This window comes from Sebastes umbrosus, chromosome 2, assembly GCF_015220745.1.
Source record: "Sebastes umbrosus isolate fSebUmb1 chromosome 2, fSebUmb1.pri, whole genome shotgun sequence".
In the NCBI taxonomy this organism is placed as follows: Eukaryota; Metazoa; Chordata; class Actinopteri; order Perciformes; family Sebastidae; genus Sebastes; species Sebastes umbrosus.
Window position 1 is genome coordinate 12946141 of NC_051270.1, and position 19642 is coordinate 12965782.

The 19642-nt window shown below is 38.1% G+C and overlaps 2 protein-coding genes across 3 annotated transcripts in view; one reads left to right on the forward strand and one right to left on the reverse strand.

Annotated features, from left to right (window-relative positions):
- Positions 1 to 5343: 5343 nt before the first annotated feature.
- ubl7b (ubiquitin-like 7b (bone marrow stromal cell-derived)) lies at positions 5344 to 10147 on the reverse strand. Its single transcript, XM_037758691.1, has 11 exons — positions 10061 to 10147; positions 9130 to 9312; positions 8560 to 8679; positions 8382 to 8467; positions 7219 to 7303; positions 7058 to 7115; positions 6810 to 6943; positions 6502 to 6551; positions 6238 to 6414; positions 5959 to 6072; positions 5344 to 5710 (listed from the first exon to the last, which is right to left on the reverse strand). Exons 2-11 carry the CDS (start codon positions 9302 to 9304, stop codon positions 5570 to 5572), a joined length of 1140 nt encoding a protein of 379 aa, XP_037614619.1. The 5' UTR covers positions 9305 to 9312; positions 10061 to 10147; the 3' UTR covers positions 5344 to 5569.
- A 2127-nt stretch (positions 10148 to 12274) lies between these two features.
- The window catches only part of cd276 (CD276 molecule), a 74865-nt gene continuing 67497 nt past the window's right edge, over positions 12275 to 19642 (forward strand). The window contains exon 1 of one of the 2 annotated variants that reach the window (XM_037752454.1): positions 12275 to 12630. The gene's annotated coding sequence lies outside the window, so the exon portion shown is untranslated. The remainder of the gene's footprint in view (positions 12631 to 19642) is intronic. The other variant, XM_037752444.1, reaches the window with a different exon arrangement.

Here is a 19642-nt window from a genome sequence, read left to right on the forward strand (position 1 = left end):
TGAAGCCCCCTTTGACAAATAGTGGAGGGCGACCATTGTTTGAGTCAAGGACAGAAAGCTGCAGCTATTATCAAGCCAGTACTCCAGCACTTGTTGTCCTCTATTGATCCACTTTGTAGCACAGTGCTGTAATATGTTTTTTCATCCCAGAAGCATTTGCTTGATGTGTATCTGTCTGAAGCTTGCTAGTCCATATTTCCTACAGTACAGGTTCCCTGCTTCCAGCAATCACATCTCTGGCCTTTTTTTTCAATAAAGAAATTTATAGCAGCATTTTATGAATGAAAGTTAACTGTAAATTTAATGAAGTGTAAATCATATGTGATTCTTGGCATTACAGAAAGTCTTTTCCTCAAGTAACAGATTTAGAGGACATTTCAACCAAGAGGAGGCAGAAAAGTAGAGTTGATTTCCAATAGTAATTGTACTATTTTATGGGTCTGTAAAATAATTACCTACTAGTTTCCTGGAAGAACCCTGTACTTAGGTATTAATTATAGGAAAAATGGTAAAATCCTTTATAAAAAAAATAAATAAAAAAATCTAATTTAAACGTCTTATTGATAACATTTTAATGTAGACGAATATTTAAAAAATATAATAATACATCCACAGAACCTTTAGAAAGGTGCCGCATAAAACTATGGCAAAATTGATCATTTTGAAAATTTGGCAGGTCCAAAATTAATGTTTTGTTTATCTCTGTGGGAGATATCTGATGTTTGGTTCCCACTTCTAACTAGGCTTGTGAGCCAATAGTAAAATTAAGTTGGTATCACATGGTATCTCTGGGTCAACAGTTAAAAATCGGATAAATAGCTGAGATTGACGGTAAGTGCCTGGCAACGACTTGTTGTGAAGTAAATGCAATAGAACGGGTGGAGGGAGGGAGAATGTGACACCTAGTGGCTGAATGTTATCACTGTTATCAATAGCACCTTTAAACCCAAGTACTATTCATTTCATATTTACTTATTTATTGTTAAAACTCAATTCTCTATTTGATGAATTGTATGCTTGCCTGCTGACAAAAAGGCCGTCTAGGTTATGCTATCAATTCTTTTTTTATCATACAACTGGAAGTGAACCAACTGAACAATGTCTTTATATTTTCTCTATTTCAGTGCTGACATATAGAAGAATACCAGCAAATCTGTGTTTCATGGATGCTTTGCTACAAACAACAACAAAAACAATCTAGTTGATTGTCTTAATTGTTTTTTAATTTGCTTCTATCGTATTTCCCATGCAAACGCTGTCCTTTTTTTGGACTGCATTACTTTACTTTACAGCCAGACACATCACTACGATACTTACAAGCTATCCCACCCTCTGGGGTGTTACAAATGAAACTGCTCAGAGTCCAGTTCTGTTAAAAAGCAATTTTACCAGTGAAATCCCTAATCCCTTACTCTAAAATCCCTCTCAGAAGTGTTGCATTGTGACAGCAGAAGCAACTTTTTATGCTGCACATTATGGCCGCAATACATCAGGCGGGCATTCAAGAAGGGCACAGACATTCACAGAAAATACATTCACAGCCTCTCGAGTCGTTGGATAGTAGACTCAATCTGTAATGCACACACCTCAAGTTTGGCCTCTGGGAGCCAGATAGTGAGGACTTTGTCTTTGTGGCTCTGACAGGGAAACTGTTTGCAGTTTGTCTGTGTGCAATAGGGAACATTTATTGCGCCAATTTATTTGTTTTATGGATACTTTTCTTTGGAAATGGCTGGGTTAGTTTCTACATTAATAATAATAATGCAAAAAGAGATTTAGTACAACATTGTTCAACAACAGCACTATCACATGATTATGCACTGCATTACTTCTGAAAATGTCAGTTTCAAATGTCATTTTAGATTCAGTAGTTGATTTTCTTCAAGGAGTGGAGTTACTGTTTTATGTTTCTCCCTGTGGCTTGTTCATGATCTTTGCCTCTCCCTCTGCTGCAGCTCTGCTCTCCTCCAGAGAAGATCCATCGAGGGTTAAAAGCACCTGGGATGAAATGCATCAAAGACGCTTTTGTGGACAAAAAGAAGGGGGAAGAATAAAAGCAAGGCTTGAAAGCAATGAATGGCCCACAAGGGGATAAAATGGCCTCGTGTCCATCAGGAGCTCATTTCATATTCCGCTCAGTCACGCCGGGCAGAAAGCAATCTCAGGTAACAGACCTTATGTTAATAACACATGAGTTGCCTCCTTTCAGAAAGACAAAAGCGGATGGAGGGCATTATACCAACTCCATCCTTTCCTCCTCCTCCGGCACGTCGGAGGATTTCATCTGGAGAGAATAGTGTTGGTATTGTCCCTCTTGTCTGTGAAGGCTTGATTAGAGGAGCTTTTACACCATTTCAAAAGGTCTAGCATTGATGATTTCTATTGGCTTAACATATTGCCTATAATGAGACGGTGCAGAACCTTGCTCATTACCTGAATCTCAGGTCACTGTGGGAGTAATTGGGCAGATCTGTGCCAGCTTCAAAGCTGCAGGCTTCATTCATTAGGAAGACACCTTTCCAGTTGTTAAAGCCATTTCCTGTTCCTGCTCATAAGTGTTTTTTTGCAGATATTCCTCCAGCACAGTGTCATTGTGATAGCATTTGAAAATGGAAATAACACATACGGAAAGTCTCACAAACTTGAAGAATAATGCAACTCTTCATTGCTATTCAAAACCTCTTTGACCAAGTGTGGTGTGATAACTGTGGCAAAACCCAATGAAAAGGGACTATAGTATATAGGTGGGAATAGACGAAGAAAGAGAAATAACAGCATGTTGTTCATTATTTCTGCTCCCTCTGAGATCTTCAAAGTTGGTAGTTCACTTGTGACGACGAGTGCCACCAGCAGGTGCAATTTATCCCCCATTAAAGAGAACCTATTATGCTTTTGTTCTTTTTCCCTCTCCTTTGTGTGTTATACTGTATAGATGTTGTGCATGTAAAGGGTCTTCAAAGTTTTAAAGCCCAAAGTCCACGCCAAAGGGAGTTACTCTCCCCCACCATAACGTGGTGATGTCACCAAGTAACACATTTTGCATAATATCTGCCTAGCGGCTAGTTTGGCACGCCAAGCTCTCCTCGACTATAACGCAGTTAGAGCGGAGTCCAAAGAGTTTGGTTCGGTTCACCAATCACAACAGAGTGGGCCAATTGACCAATCAGAGCAGGTGATGGGCATTTCGGTGGAGGTGTAGAGCTCAAACAAAGCGTTTCAGAATGAGGGTGAAAAAAGGTGCTGCAGCACATTTGGTATGAGAAAAGTAAAGTGTTTTTTTTAACATTAAAGTATGTAAACATATTCTAGTAGAAACCCAAAATACAAATATGAACCTGAAAATCAGCATAATAGGTCCTCTTTAAAAAAAAAAAAAATGTAAAGATTCACTTCTCTCATGTGTTGGAAGATATTTTGCTGCCATGTCATCTTTATTCCTATCATTTTAGTGAAATAAATATACTCCAGATGTTTTTGGTCTTACATGTCTTACCTTGATGAAGAGGTTTCGAAAGAGCCAGCAGGTGCAAACAATACTTATTGGTTCATAATGTCAGTTATCTCTTCACATGAGGGCGGGTATAGAGGATTTAATATCAGGCAAGGTCCTGAGAGATTACATGTAGTCAATACTACTCTCACAGCTGACAACAAAAGGGATATTTTCTATACCATATGTGTGACGGAGTGTTTCCATGACAACTTCACATGATTTTCCCACAGTAAATCATTCAGAACATCCTGAAAGCTGCAGTTATGAGGCTTGTGATGGCAGCCTATGCATAAAAAACAGTAAACAGACAATAGCGTTTAATGTGTGTGCTGCATCTCATACCACATCTGACTTCACAGCTTACTACTGTAGCAACAGAGACAAGTCTAAATGGAAATCAATGCAAAACTATTCGACATTGCTACTGCTTTGGTTTGAAATCCCACTATTTTATCAGTGCTCCTTTTTAATGGCTGGAAAGACAATGTCACTTTTATTCACTATCGTTTTGTTGGAACTGTGACACTGTTTCTTTCAGCACAGTGGAAATGCTTTATTTTTAAAATACCCTTGGAGGCAGTTGGAGGTGGAAATTGCCCGCAGGTGTGCATGCATATAAAGCGGTAATGGGGACAGACGGACACAAAGCGCTGTTTGGGTGCTGTGCTCATGAAAGGGCAATCCGCTGATTGAGCTGTCACATTCACAGATGCAGTAATAAAACTAAGCAGGGCAATTACTGTAGATGGAGAACGGTAGGTAGCAGAGGGGGGGGCACGCAATATGTCCTCCCCTAAAATACCCTGATGGGAGACAACGAGACAAAGCAAATGTAGCCTTCTGTAATAAGGCTGAGGGGGGAAAAAAGGGGGGCTCAGTTAATGTTAACAAAGCTCTGACAAGCACAACAACATCTCACTGGATGTTAATGAAGCCATCACCTTATCTGTGGAACTTGCTTTTTATGTTACTGGCTGTCTACGCATATTGCCTTCTTTGAAAAATGAAAGCCCAAAACTACAACATTTATAACAACCATTTATCAAAGACTGTCGAACAGAGGGCAGATCAAGAGCACGATTTGGAATTTAGGGGAAAAGAAGAAAGAGCAGATAAACGAGCAGTGTGTCGGCTAGGATGACTTCTGATAATCAGGCATGTCTGGATAGAAATAAACTACTGCATTGCCATCTAGTGTACAAATACATGAATTACATAGGTTTGGTAAATAAAGTGTGTTTTTTAGAGCATAAGGGACACATTTTAATACTGCAACTAGGGCTGTCACAATATCAGATTTTTACTGCCAAAAGAAATCACTGTATCTATATTATTCTATATTATCTATATAACATTTAAAAATTATAATAATGCTATCAGTCATATTCATCTTGAACTTTGTTTATTGTGCGTTTTGTCTCCTTTTTGGCAAATGAATTAAACTCAAAATACGAGTGTAGGGAGCTGGAGAGTGAGAGTCTGTAACCATAACTGTACAAAAGCGTGATTTAAGAGGCGATATTACGATATTATCATATGCGTATTATTTACATGATGTCGATATTTCACTTTTCAAATAATTAGGTAAAAAAGTTATCAATATTGCTATATTGCGACACCCCTAACTGCAACCCCAAAATGTTCTGATTATGTATGATTGTAAAATTAATAAGCAAACAAACAAGAAAATAGGAATGTGAGCAAGCACAGGGCGACGTTATAATAATAATAATAATAATTGCACACCAGCATTTCAACAGAGTTCAATAAAGAATTCTGACTGACTAGACCAATGCGATATGTTTACGGTCAATGCCTCCTATTAAATAACAGGAAGACGGGCTCAGGAGTGGATGAGGTAAGCATGATTACATTTATTACAAGTCTAGTCACATCAATAAGGAAAAGCTGTCATGCCCTCTGTGGAGCTCAGATGATGTGAAACTGTATGTAAATGAGGTAAACAGGGTAATAATAACAAATCCGTATACTGTATGTCTAAAGCCATAATTTATCATGCTTTTTCCTGCTCTCTCTCTATCCTCTATAAAAGCTGTTGTCTGTGGGGGTATGAGCTCAGAGTCCTGGGCCTCCAGCAAATATGAGCTCCAGGGCAGCCTGGATGTCACCATCTGTGGCCTGCAGCGCCCTCAGCATCAGCTCCTCATCCTGGATCCCCATGTCCCTGAGCTGCTGCATCTGGGACTGCCAGCGGCCCTGGCAAGACAAAAACACATTCACCGAATACGCATTTTATCTAAAAAGACCAACTAAAGCACCAATCATTTTCAGTCCTGCCTCATTTTAGCTCTGCATAAATAACGTTACAGCTACAATACAGTACACCTTACACTGATACCACAAAAAATACAAATCCTCTACCACTAAGGACAAGCAGGGCAGTTACCATTTAAATATTATTTGATATTTCAAAGTACATTTCCTATGTGAGTTTCCAGCCTCACCTGTAGAGCAGACATGTTGGAGGCCTGCAGAGCTTGCTGTAGAGCTTGGCTGAAGAGATCGTTACTGACTGGGGTCCCTGCTGGCATGGGGGCTACGCCACTGGAAGGGTCCGCCTATATCAAAGACAGAAAAGAAAAACTAAAGATACATGTATTCATCTGCAATAATGTGCCAGAGATCATGTTTTCAATACGTATAAATGTCTTTAACGTGCCATATTTTAATCTTAAGTAAATTCTACACGTGTCTATCTTTTTCCAGATGTAAATAAATCTCACCTGGCTTGAAGTCGTTGGAGTGACCGCGCTGCTGTCAGGAGTACTGGCGAGGGCCAAAGCTGTTGCCAGCTCGCTCTGCGTTATCGGTCGAGGCCCCGTCGCTCCGCTGTGGCTCAAAGACACCGGCCGTATTCCCGCCGAGCCTCCTGCTCTGTGGGAGGGACCTGCTGGGCTCCCCTGTTTAGACACACAGAAGTAGACCCTAGCATCATCAGTTGTCCTGTACATGATATCTGATGTTTAGTATCGAGCAGAGTGACTCACAGACTGGAAATCGTCCTCATCGTCAGACATGCCCTCAAACATGAAGCCCCCTGCCAGATAAAAACAATTATTCATACATTTGTAGTGAGAACACGACAATAACGGATTGAAAACTGTTTTTTACGTTCAAAATTGCTACATATACTCTAGTTTAAAAGGGCAGACACTACATTGCCAGTAGATATCTGTTGCAATTTATCAAAATATTAAATTACTGTCTGCCTCAAATCAGTTGTTTCAATATCTGGATATAACTATTAGCGATTTTCTTGCCATAGATTCTTCCCCTTTTTACGTCCTTTGCTCACCTGGCATATCGCTGTATGAACTGGCGGAGACGTTGCGAGAAGAGCTGGCGCTGGACTGAGTGGGCATGCTGCCTGCCACAGAGTGCAGGACCAGGATGATGGCGTTGACGAGGGCCGGGTGTGAAGCGATCAATCTAGAAAAACAGACAGAAAAGCATAGATGTTGATTTAAATTACCTTCCACTTGTGTGTCTGTGCTGTACTCACTTATTATGCATCACATCAGAGCCAATGACAAAGACACTCACACATCCAGCATGTTGGGGTCTGTGAACTGCACGAAGAGATCTTTGTCTTGGAGCACCCCTGGACAGATAAAGAGGGCGTTAGGGGGAAATGTTACCATTTGCATATTTGCATGGTACAATGAGATGGCATAGCAGTATTAATAAAACTCAGCAGGTCTTACCTAGGGCAACTGGGTCTGACCTGAGCCCCGGTGTAGCCACGATGATCTGATCCAGAGACTCTTTATTTGTCAGCATTTTATATACCTACGTGAGGGGAAAAGACAGGATGTCCTATTTGTAAATGTAGCAGCAGCAGTAGTAGAAGAAAAATGAATTGTAACCTAGGAATAGTAGCAAAGAACAATATGTCTATTAAGGGTGGTTAAAACATTGTTTGAGTGCCGTGCTATGATTTAAAAGGTTTGTCAGCTGACAGCATCTGCTGTCGACACATATCTCCATCCACATCTGTGCCAATACCCATGGATAAATATCAATACAAAGGAGTAGCTCACAGTGTACCAGTTTATTATGTCAGAAGAATATGCCCATTTCCATCTGAATCATCCCTTTATCACACATGTTGTTGTTCAAAAACTGTTTGTGCCTTGTAGGTTCACGCCATGGAAAGCTGTCAGCCTGTTCCTGTTGAGGATTAATCTTTGACCAGCTCGTAGCTGCCCAGCGTCCTGATCACACGTACACTGAAATGCTGAAATCTAGGGTGATCCAACCAGAGGTAAACAGCTGTGAACACAGGTGTAACTGCACAGTGGAGGACAATCCATATCACCAAAGCCAAATAGTCTCCAGGTCAAGGATGTGTGTGTCCAAACATTTGTTTAGTGCAAACACCCCGATGCATTCCTGCATTCGGCAGTGAATGACAACCTAGAAAGCTACTAAACCCTACTGGATACAGTTTATTGTCAATGTCAGATAACTCAGACAACTTCGGATTGAAGAGAGGACAAATCCATATACCCATCTACCCTCGTCTCTAGCTTTATGGCAAATGTGCAAATATGTATTAAGCAACAGTCCCAGTTTTCCTACATAATTACAATTAGAAGAGAATTTAAATCTGATCACAAGAGGTCAATCAGGGCGCATTTCAAATATATTGTTAGTCAGGTCTGAATGTATCTGAATAGAAGAAAAACAAATCTAAACCTGTTCCCCTCAGTTGTAACAAGAAGGATGATATGTTGTACTATTCTCTCAAAATAATGTTCTAAACTAAGCACCTAAGTAGATCAAATGCAACATAATTTTAACTATTTTCGATCAGAGACGGGTGTCACCGTGGGCAGCGCCCCTGTGTGTGTTTTTTTCTACTCACTGAGTCTCTGTAGGCCGAGTTGAGAGAGTGAAGAGCTGCATGAAACACCCTGAACTCCCTGGCTGCAGTTGCTCTGTTCACAGGCTCTGGAAAAGAAACACACACACACACATGTTCAGATTCAGCCAGCTTAAACACTATTTATTATCCAATACTTAAAAATGACAAACAGACAGACCTGAATTGCTCCCATGCTCCGGCCACATCTTTTTGAGGATGTGTAAGGTGGATCCTGGTTGAATCCCACAGGCATCCAGAGTTAAGTCGTCCTTAAGTTTCCGCCCACAGTGGACCAACTCTGATACGAGACATGAATAGAGAACATTTTAAAGACAAATTACAATATGTACACGACATAAATTGACAGCACACAAACACAGAAACACTTAATTCACAGCTGATAAAAGATAATATAAGATATTCCTTTATTAGTCCTGCAGTGGGGACATTTGCAGTGTGCAGCAGCAAAGGGGATAGTGCAAAAAACAAGATGCATCAGCTAACACAATAAAAAAGAGCTAAACAAAGTGTAACAAAATATGAACCATTAAAATAGAAGGAAGTATAAAAATAGGAGCAGTATATACAGTATTGACAATAAACTAAAGACTAAAGACTATTAACAAAATTGCACAAGTGGAAAATGATATTGCACAGTGAGAATGAATTAATGAAATTCCACCTGAACATATCAGGTTATTGTTAGTTTTTGGTGTAACTATATAATATATTGTGCTGTGTAACACACCTATTAGTTCAGGGTCTGGGATGGAGTCTGGGATCTGTGCTGCCACAAGTTGTTTTAAAGTAGCAATTCTGTATCCTCCAGGTGGGACATCACCTGGCATCATGTCTGGGAAGTGGAAGGTGGATTTGGGGTGATCCACCAACTTCAAAGACAGGTGCCAGTCTGAAGAAGTCATCTCTATACCTTTTACACACAAACACAAACACAACATTAACACAATTAAATCACTAAACCTCTTTGAAATTCTTTATATATGATATATCTCTCTTATTATTTGTCTTTAAATGCTGACATTTAGCTGTTTAAACAGGCTGATCCCCTTCTTTAGGAAGCAAATACATCACCAGAACACAGAAACACTGGGATTGCATCCCTGAGGTGCCAGACAACCTTCCTCAAGTATACAAATATCTCATAATAAACCATACTTGAGAACAAAAATACACACAACATCAATAAACTATTAAATATTATAAAATAGATTTCATAAGGGTTGAAATGAATCCCCTAAAAATGTATTTAGTTAACTAACTACATGTGTTGATCAGTAATTACTGATGTGAGCCTGAGGTAGCTTATAATTATACATTATTAGATAACATAATGACACTTTGTTCACAACCAGATACTATAGAAAATAAATACAATGTTTTTTTAAGAGGAGGGACTCAAAACAAAACGAATTATCACCTTCATCTTTATCTTTTTGGGTTTATTTTGACATGAATAGTAACATTAGCAAACCTGCTCAACCCCAGTTAGCTGTTTAGCTTTATTGCTAAAAGAAAACTGTCTATTCGCTAAATTAAACATGAGCTATTCGTATATTATGCCTTGGTTTACAACAATCCTTTTGATAACATTACAATAAATGTGAAACCTAAACGCCAGGACATGTGTATGTTTGTAAAAGAAGCGCTCACTCACTCACCCTTTTGTTGTTGACACTCTAGTTCTTTTCCTGGTTTTAGCCACGTGGTCTGTGTTACGTTTACGTGCACTGTCCAAACATAGGAGCTTTCACTTCTCTGCGTCCTTCACTGTTTTTTTAAGAATTGGCAATCCAAATTCTTCCCTCTCACAGACACACACACACACACACACACTTCAAGACAAATTAATGAATGAAAGACTTTATTTCGAACATGAAAAATAAATAAAAATAGATACAAAAATAATAACAAACAAAACAAGAGTAATAGTGTTCCGAAAAGGAGTAAGTAGAAGTAAAACTTATATTTTTGTTTATTGTTTATTTGTTTTGCACAATTTAAGACTATACAACATAACAAAACAATTAATGAATAATATACAGAAGCCTCCACCTAGAGACAAGATTAATATAAATAAATAATATGACTACATAATAGTGATAAACAATTAGGACAAGATATATATATAATAACAACAATAACAAAACAGTAAATATATCAAAAAAGATAAGCGTGCGTGTGTGTGTGTGTGTGTGTGTGTGTTTGTGAGGAGGATATTGATATAAATATCTATAAAGACTTCTGGGTAATCAAAACCAAACAACATTGTGAGTGGGAAAAAATAAAAAACATAAAAACAGATACATGGACAATATGGGGAAAAGCAATTACAAGACAGCAATTAAATGACCCTTTAAGCGACTTCTGAAACATTTGACATTATTTCCTTACCCCTTTCTCACTTCTCCTCTAATAACTCATATATCATAGAATGATAATATAATATAATATATAAACTATCCCAGATTTATTTACATCCCAAATTAAATATATGAACAGCGTCCCAAGTTTATTTACAACCCACATATCCATCCGGAGTTAAAAAAGTAGATATAAACCAACCCTTAACGCAACCCTTATCACAACTCTTCCTCATCCATATACCTCCCAAAAATATATTTTGGACAAAGAGAAAACTGTTAATGTTAAACCAAATTAAATCACTAATCACATCAAGTATTACTTTATAGACACTCACAGTGTTTTAAGAGTAAAATATCTACTTTTTTTTTTTTCTTCTCTGAACTGCATACCACATGTTCCCAATTGATTTTCCTGCTGCATATTCTTTCCAAAGCTGTCATGTCTAGGGGAAATGTGATTCCAGACAGTATAATGTTATTATGATGTGCATGTCTCATTTTAGGTCAATCTAAAAGTGTTATTAACAGGCCAATCTCTGGTTAGACAGTATGCTATACGTGTAAAGACCACAAATCCAAGCCAATATAATGCAATAGCATGAATTAAGAAAAAAAGTAATTTCATCGGCAACAACCTGTTCAAGATGAATTAATCAAATTATTTTATAAATATAGGAGGCATATGCTTAGGTATATTAACAGGTAGGCTCTATAGTATTTTTAATTTTTTTTATTTTCCAAAATATAAGTACAATAATAATATATACATACAAAACTGTTCATGCCAGGGGTACATTAAAAATAAAAAAATAAATAAAATAAAATACAATAAACAACAGCAATATATACATCTATAAAGAGAAACATATAAAATCTAAATAAATGTATCAAACACATAGTTAGTTTTGATTGCCTTCTTATTCTTAATGTTTTTAGGTTTGAAATCCGACCGTCTCTTCTTGTGAATGTGGAATTAACTGTACAAAGAACATAACATCTGTTTCCTTCTCATCTAACTTCAAAACACATAAAAATGTCCTTTGCCTGAAATTGAATTATTTGCCATTTCTCCTTCTTAAATAATGTCCAACATCCACCCAAAATATTCTGGTATACGCACATTGATAAAAACAAATGACATATTGTGTCTTCTTCTAATTCACAGAAAGTGACAGAATATTCAATATCAAATATATCTAAATATATAATCTAAATCTCTCCAATGTCTTTTTTTGCTTGATATATGTGATGCAAAATTTCAAAGGAAACTTCTTAAACTTTATTACTAAGACATAATTTGTCCTCAACTACCCACATTGTCTGCCAATTAGCCCTATAATAAGCCCCTATAATAAATATGTGCGTCTCATATAAACCACAGTGAGACGTTCAAGGACCATATGATAATCCAACACAATGTATCCAATATCAAGATAAAAAGTAACTTCAGGTGCCCACAGACAAAAACAGTGCTTAAAACTTGCATTTATAACACAGTATATTGTATGTGATGAGGTAGATATACCGGTGTGTGTTCACAAATGGTTAACCCGGGGGTCGGGACTCTGGAGACTCTGTTTCTCCCCTCGGTATGACATCACTGCTGGACAAAGCAGCAGCAACAAGGAGTGGTTTCTGTTGAAGAGAAGCGTCCCAGATCAATGGAGCAGACACTGAAACACACCATATACAGCTTCATCCGCCGTCAAGACAGCAGATCTAGTAGTAGTGCTTTGTCTTAAAGAGGAATGAACTACTCTACTGGGAAATAAAACACGTCGGCTGTGCTGGACGGAGAGAAGAGAAGAGAAGAGAAGAGTCAGCGCCGCTGGATGGTTTTCTAAGTTTCGCCCTCCTATAACATGGTAAGAAGCCCTGAGACATTGTGTGTTTGAAAGCAGAGCGACCAGGAATGTGATCATGAAAAAGATCACTGTAAAGTTGGGTTGGACGCGTCACAGCTGGTCTGGTGGGGAGCAGAAGAACCCCATGAACTCAGTCAGGGTGTCTGGTCCACACAGTTGGCTCTGTTCTCTGGCTCTGTGTGTCTGTTAGTTTTGTTTCTAGTTTTTTAAAGCAAGACATAGAGAGGCCTGCTAAGCTCACTTATACTCAGTATACTGTTTCACAGATGGAGCTAATAACTGTCTATGAATGAAATGAACTGCGCCCCCATTTGACAAGAAGTCGACACTGCATCATCAGAGTGAATTTAATCTGTTTAACAGCCACTTCTTTAACTCCAGATGGGGACAGAAAAGTAACTAGTAAGTTAGCCTTCTTTATCCCCAGTCTTGCATTGAACTATATTATATATATATAATCAAATTTTAAAATAAGTTTTATAATATTCTCTTTTTTTGATCATCAATAAATCCCACAAATCCCAATGAATCCAGAACCTTACTAACAGATGGGTAAAAACCTACCCATGTACACCTGTTTGAGTATCATTTTTAGAACAATGTTTGTGAGCTGTTTTTAAAAATGTACATCTTCAGTGTAAATGAAATAGGCTTGGGCCTGAGTGCCACTGTCAGGGTGGAGAAGCAGTAAAGTATGAACAAACAGACTAACATGTTGTTACTTTTGGTCTTATCATGGGATTTGTTTGGAACAGTCAGAAAAATGTAAAATATTACCAGACTTATCCTTCGAATATGAATGTGTCAGTCCGTTTTTTTAAACACTCACTCACTCACTAGTGCTATAACTTACGTAGGCTATAATCTACACAACTTAACGTATTGTTTGCTTGTTCAGGTCAGTGGTTTTCAAAGTGGGACCCCCTTTAGGGGTCCTTGAAGACTTATTTATTTTCACTATAATTCCATCCATAAGTAACACGATGACAGAATATCATGCGTAATATTACAATAAATGTGTCTTACTTTTATTGTTATTCTATTAGGCACTGGTGTTAATATTTCTTCATACACTTTATATATATATATATTTTTATTCTTATGTTGTTGTTCTTTTGTTGGCAAAATAATTTCCTTCGGTATTAATAAAGTTCTATCTTATCTTATCTTATCTTATGACTATTTTGGTCATGGGTTTCATAGCATACACTTTCTGTAATAAAACATCTAAAAGTAAAAATCCAATCAGATGGGAACCAGGAACAAAATGTTATCAAATGGGTTGTGTGGTCTAATTTGTGGCACTTTAGGGGTCCTTGATGTGAAAAAGTTTGGGAACCATTGGGTTAGGTCACAAGACCCAAGATTCGAGACCCAACAAGGGATCACAAAACAAATCAGAGGGGTCAATAGATAATTAACAGGATAGAAAAGAAGAAGAAAAAAAAATAAATACCCGCTACACTGAACTATGCATATTTTTTCCAGACTTGTCGCAGGCAGACAAGGTTGGGAACCATTAGGATATAGGAGATGCTGTACTCTGTATAGGCTGCAATGAGGATGTTGCCTGGCCTCATGCTGCCTTTATCACATGATAGCACAGCTGTGCTCCGCTGGCTGGTGCAGCTTCCTGAGGAATGTAGGAGGATGTATTATTTACCGTTCTGATGCGTGTAGGAACTGATTTCTGACATAGTGGAGAGATAATGATGTTATTTGACATTGTACAAGATGCTCTACTACATTTTTTTTTTTTTTTTTTGCCGGGGATGGGATTGCATTGCAGTTTGGCAGTTCATAGTATTATTTCATCTCCATATTATTACACATAATATATGTCTAGCTGCCATAAGATAAAGGTTACTGTGGCTTTACTATAGCAGGATTTTGAAGTGTCTGTCACATTGCTTACTGATCCTATACACTTTTCTGGTCTTGAGAAGACACACATGCTCAACGGTTCTCACTGCCTCAGTTGCTAATTATCAGTGAGATACAAATATACAGTCTAGTAGTGTATTATCTCGCTTATTATTGGATTGCTGTATGACACTGATGCATGGCCTATAGAGTGCTACAGGAATGAGTCCTAAAACCCAGAAATGAGTTAGCCTTTTAGCACATAGGGTTCCCTCGTCTGAACGTCAGTGGGTTTTTAGTTAGATGCCTGAAATGAGGTCTAACACAAGCATAGAGATACTGTATATAGCACAGCAAGAGATTTTAATGTTTTATTCCACGACATAAAATACAGTAAAATACATTGGTTTGTGGACTGCTGTTTTGGAGCCTCGAGTTCGGCGTTTTGGTCATCGCCATCTTAGTATTTGGCCGTCGCCCTCTTGGTTTTTTGAAACCCGAAGTGACACGAGAAGGTGGAGCTAAGTACAACCGAACGCTGAAGTAGACATTTTTAGGCGACCAAAAAGGTTCTAATTACCTTTCATCAACTGAAAACACACTGTGAAAGGGTTAAAGTTTTTAAGACAAAAAATTGACAACTCTCAGACCGCACAACGCTATGGTAGCAACCTGTCAATCACAAGGTAGCCACGCCCTAAATCATACCCTGCTTTATGGTCTATTTGACTCTAAATGGGACCATAATTTACTAAATGAACATCAATCTGTATTGAAGAAAACTTGAAACTAGAGATTGAGACCATAAACTCATGTTTACAATGTTTACTGAGGAAATAAATCAAGTGAGAAGTAGGGTCATTTTCTCATAGACTTCTATAAAATCAGACCTCTTTTTGCAACCAGAGGAGTCGCCCCCTGCTGGCTATTAGAAAGAATGCAAGTTTAAGGCACTTCCACATTGGCTTCACTCAGACCCGCTGGCCACTGGTCAACTCCCAGCAAAGTGGATGAGATAATGGCGGGTTTTCAACCTTTATTGTTGCCTGATTGCTGATGCAGATTAATTGGTCCTTGGTTGTGATACAGTATGGTGGAATCATAAAACATCTTGTCATTTATGATAAATGATTGTTTATGGCAGCCTAAATCAGATGAAAAAGTGTTGATTATTGCTTTGACATTTTACAGTTTGTTTTCACTGCAGGAATTGCAGGAATTGATAAGAATCAGAATCAATGTGCAAAATCAGAAGTGATAATGTCTAAACTATAGAGTGTTACAGGAATGAGTCCTAAAACCAGGAAATGAGTTAGCATTTTAGCACTTCCAGTTCCCTTATCTGGAAATCAATGGGTCTTTTCAATGGGTTTTTAGTTAGACGCCTGAAATAAGGTCTGTGGTTAACGCAAGCTGAAGAGATTTTAACATTTTGTTCTATGACATAAAATACATTAATAAATACCCCACTCGTGAATTTTGAAGACTTTATGTGTCTTAAAAAGGCGGTCGCTAACAAGTGGCTAAATGAGACCGTACGTCATCTTGCCAACTCGTTCGCCGTTACAGCCTCGTTGTGCATACTCACGCTGATGCGCCTAATGCTAGCTTTTTACTTCTGGGGATTGCATTCACACTTCAAAAATCATAATCATTTATCAAGATTATCTTGCTGAACAAAACGTGTACGTTTCATAAACGCGTGTTTGCCACAGATCTTATTTTAGGAAAAATCCTATTGGCTTTTTGTCGAGGGAACCATGGCGATGCAAACTTCCCGGTTAGTCTACAAAAATACGTCATCCCTGGAGCACTCTATAGTGTGAATGGTAAATTTGAGTTTCAGTAGTTATAAAGAAAGTTGTCAAGTAAAACTTTCATACAACGTCGGAGCCATAAAGCTTCCTTGAAGTTTATGGAGCTCTTCTTTCTCTCAGTTTGACGAGCTAATGTATAATTTGAAGTAATGCACTAGTTGACTTGACTACTATGGGGGGCATTTCCCTGCATTAAATGAATTCAGGCTTGCTAAATTCTCACCACTGCTTCCATATGGATTGGAAAGGCTCGCTTTCATCCCATGATGCGGTCCTTGATGATGGGACCGGTGCCTTCCAGGTTGGAAATGTCCCTATCGTCAAGGCTTGAATGGTTCCCAATGGTTTGAGGAGCTTGGCAATGGTGCCAGCCATATGCCAATGAGGCATTTGAGCAGAAGGTCAGTCGGATTCATTATATTAATAGTGTTTAAGAATGGCCGTGTCATCCGGGAGAGGAGTGGACTCAAGAACAGCAGTGTCAGTAAAAAGACAAACCGTTAGAAAACCACAGTCAGATTCCACGAAAGAATACCGCAATGGTGCATTGCCCATGGCGAAATAGTAAATCTTAATGTTCTGTGATGCTTCAAGAATCATTTCTCTTTCCTTTTGACCTCGGTAAGAAGCTTAATAATGCTTAGCACAGTGTCAAAATGAAATACACTGGTGATTACGGCTCGAAAGCTGCCGACCAATCACCAAAGGAAATTCAAGACATTCAGACTGTCAAACAGTCTTTCAGTGGCCGTTTCCATTTTAATGGTCTTCAATTTAGAGAGCGCCATTATTAGTTAATTCCACGAACCGCATTGAAATCTGAATAAAGAGCCAGCAATAGTTTTAATACATTGGTGTAATATTGTGATGGATAACATTGCTTTTTTTAAAAAATAGAACCATGTGCAGTTTAAGTTTATTGTATCATCATTATATTCTTTAGGTTGCAAGTGTGGTCAGCTTGTTTGGATCTCTGACATTGTAACCGAGTCGTTAAAGTTAAATCGTAAAATGAAAGGAATAAATAAGCATTTACATGCCGGCATGGGGTCGGTAAAGTGCATGAGTCATTCAGTAAAATACCCTTTGATGGCTTCCTGGTGTCTGGACAGCACAGACAGAGTCAGACTGTGGTTTGGTGTGTTGGCACATTTCGGTTCATGCTATCCTTAGGATACTGTGCAGATATATTTACAGAGAGGATGGCAGTGATATGTGTCTGGTCCTTTCTCCATTGAATATTTATTCACATTTTTTGAATAACTCATATTCGGTGCCTCTGAGGGTAAATATCTTGGGAGATTCAGATAGTGTTACAAGCGTCTCTTTTGAGTTAGTCTCTGGCAAGCTGATGCCTTCTGAAAAGTCCAGAAAGCAAGTGGTGACTGAGCTGTTATGGAAACTTCGTGATGAAGCTGCACTCCTGGCCACATCCTCGCTGCTGAAGCCATAAATGGAGCCTCATGGAAAACGTTTTTTGTTCAGCCATGAGGCTGAGCTAGAGCTGACAACAATATAATTCTACATGTGCAAAACAAAACAAAGTTAGCTGAACTTGTAATAGAAGTTTTATGTAGACATTTAGCTGCTCAACCATATGGTTTCACTTTGGTTGATTGTTGGGACGTTACAGCATTCAGCCACACCTTTGTCTTCGGATTTGATCATCAAAGCTGGGAAACACCCACAGTGGTTACTGTAAATGCTGTGTAAGAAGTAAAAAATGTGAAAACAGATATCTCACTGATTTGAAAGTAAAAGTGGATACATGTTAAAAAGAAAGACAGTGTGGATATGGAAGCATGAGCTTTTGTAGTGTTTAGAAGCTAACTTTTTCTAGTATTGCCAGACACACAATACAGGTGTTGCTATTAGTATTTTCTTTTTCTGTTGTCAAACAACTGCATTTAACACTATCAATTAGGGTTGCACAATTAATTGAAATTTTAGCCTACTGCAATTTTCAAATCACATTTGTTAAAGGCTAAATCTGAGTCAAAATACCATTTTATATTAAATATTGTCATGCTGCAAAGATGTCCTGACCCACACATCATATTCTACAGACTTAAGAAAACATCTTGTGTTGTTTTTCATGTTTTTCAATGAGAATAATTATATGTAAAAGATTATCATTTCCTATAATATCATAACTCATACTGCAATTGAAATATCTGTCAAAATAATCGCAATTAGATTTTTTTTTTTTCAAAATTCGGCCCTAATATCAATGGTCTTAAAAGAAGTTGTCTTAACAATAGAAAAAATATGTAAGTGACAGCATTGTGTGATCATAAAGTGTGCTGCCAAACTAAATGCCATGACTCATTCAGCTACACTCTTAAGACAATAGTGGTGGTAAATAATAAATCATTGTGTTGTTTGTTAACAGCCACAGAAATGAAAGAGAGAGAGAGAGAAAAGAGATTTTACTGTTGTCTATGCTGCACTGTGGATGTAGAATTTTTTTAGATCTTTAAAAAGTTCTACATCAGATCTACAGATTTTTAAAACACTAGTTTGGATAGAAAACATTTTCACACATGAGCAGTATTTTAAAATATATATGTTATTGCAGATATGGTCAAAATAGGACTGCTGAAGTCTGTGGATGGCTGGAACCTTAAATCCTTTAATAAAACGTGGATTTTATTTTCATATTTATTGGATATCTTGCTCCCTGGTTGACTCACCATCACAGATACCTGGCTTTTGTTCTGATAGCATGATGTGTGGTTCTATGTAACACTGAGCAACTACTATGCTGGCTTATAATAACCAGCAGTATGAGTAGCTGTTGTATTTTCTGATGTGTGCTGTTCATCTTGAATGCCAGCCTTAAAGGTACTGTATGTTTAGCTTTACATTACTTTTCCTATTTGTATGTATAGGATTTGAAATTTGGTGACTCCCAGTGGTAGTTTCAAAAAAGACACTGAAAGCAAAACACCCAGTTTACACACACAGTTTAAAATGTGACCCACACTGAGATGAATGGGCCTGTCTGATTTTTCTACAAACTAAAAGGTTTGCCATCAGAATAATTTGAAAGATGAAAATTATCAATCATAATATTCCTCATCCAGCTCCCACACACTCTCTCAGGGCACATACACTCCTGCCTCCTGGGTATTTCTAGAGGAATTGAGAGTATGGGGCAGACAGGAGGACCTCAGGATAACGCACCACGAGGAAATGAGTGTAAAGAAACAGAAAGGAAGCAGAACCATATGCCTGTGTGCTAAGAAATGATGTCACTGTTGGTACATTGTTTCTCACATCCTTTCCTGCTTAAGGATATGTCTCGCACATGTGCTTAAAATGCTGAGTCA

What these genes read in the sequence shown, in the direction of transcription:
- ubl7b (XM_037758691.1), bottom strand. Translation starts at nt 9,304, where the DNA reads ATGACTTCTTCAGACTGGCACCTGTCTTTGAAGTTGGTGGATCACCCC. An exon ending in TTCATACAGCGATATGCCAG is followed by an intron (nt 6,552 to 6,809) that starts GTGAGCAAAGGA and finishes TTTATCTGGCAG; the next exon opens with GGGGCTTCATGTTTGAGGGC. An exon ending in CTCCAACGACTTCAAGCCAG is followed by an intron (nt 6,073 to 6,237) that starts GTGAGATTTATT and finishes TCTTTGATATAG; the next exon opens with GCGGACCCTTCCAGTGGCGT.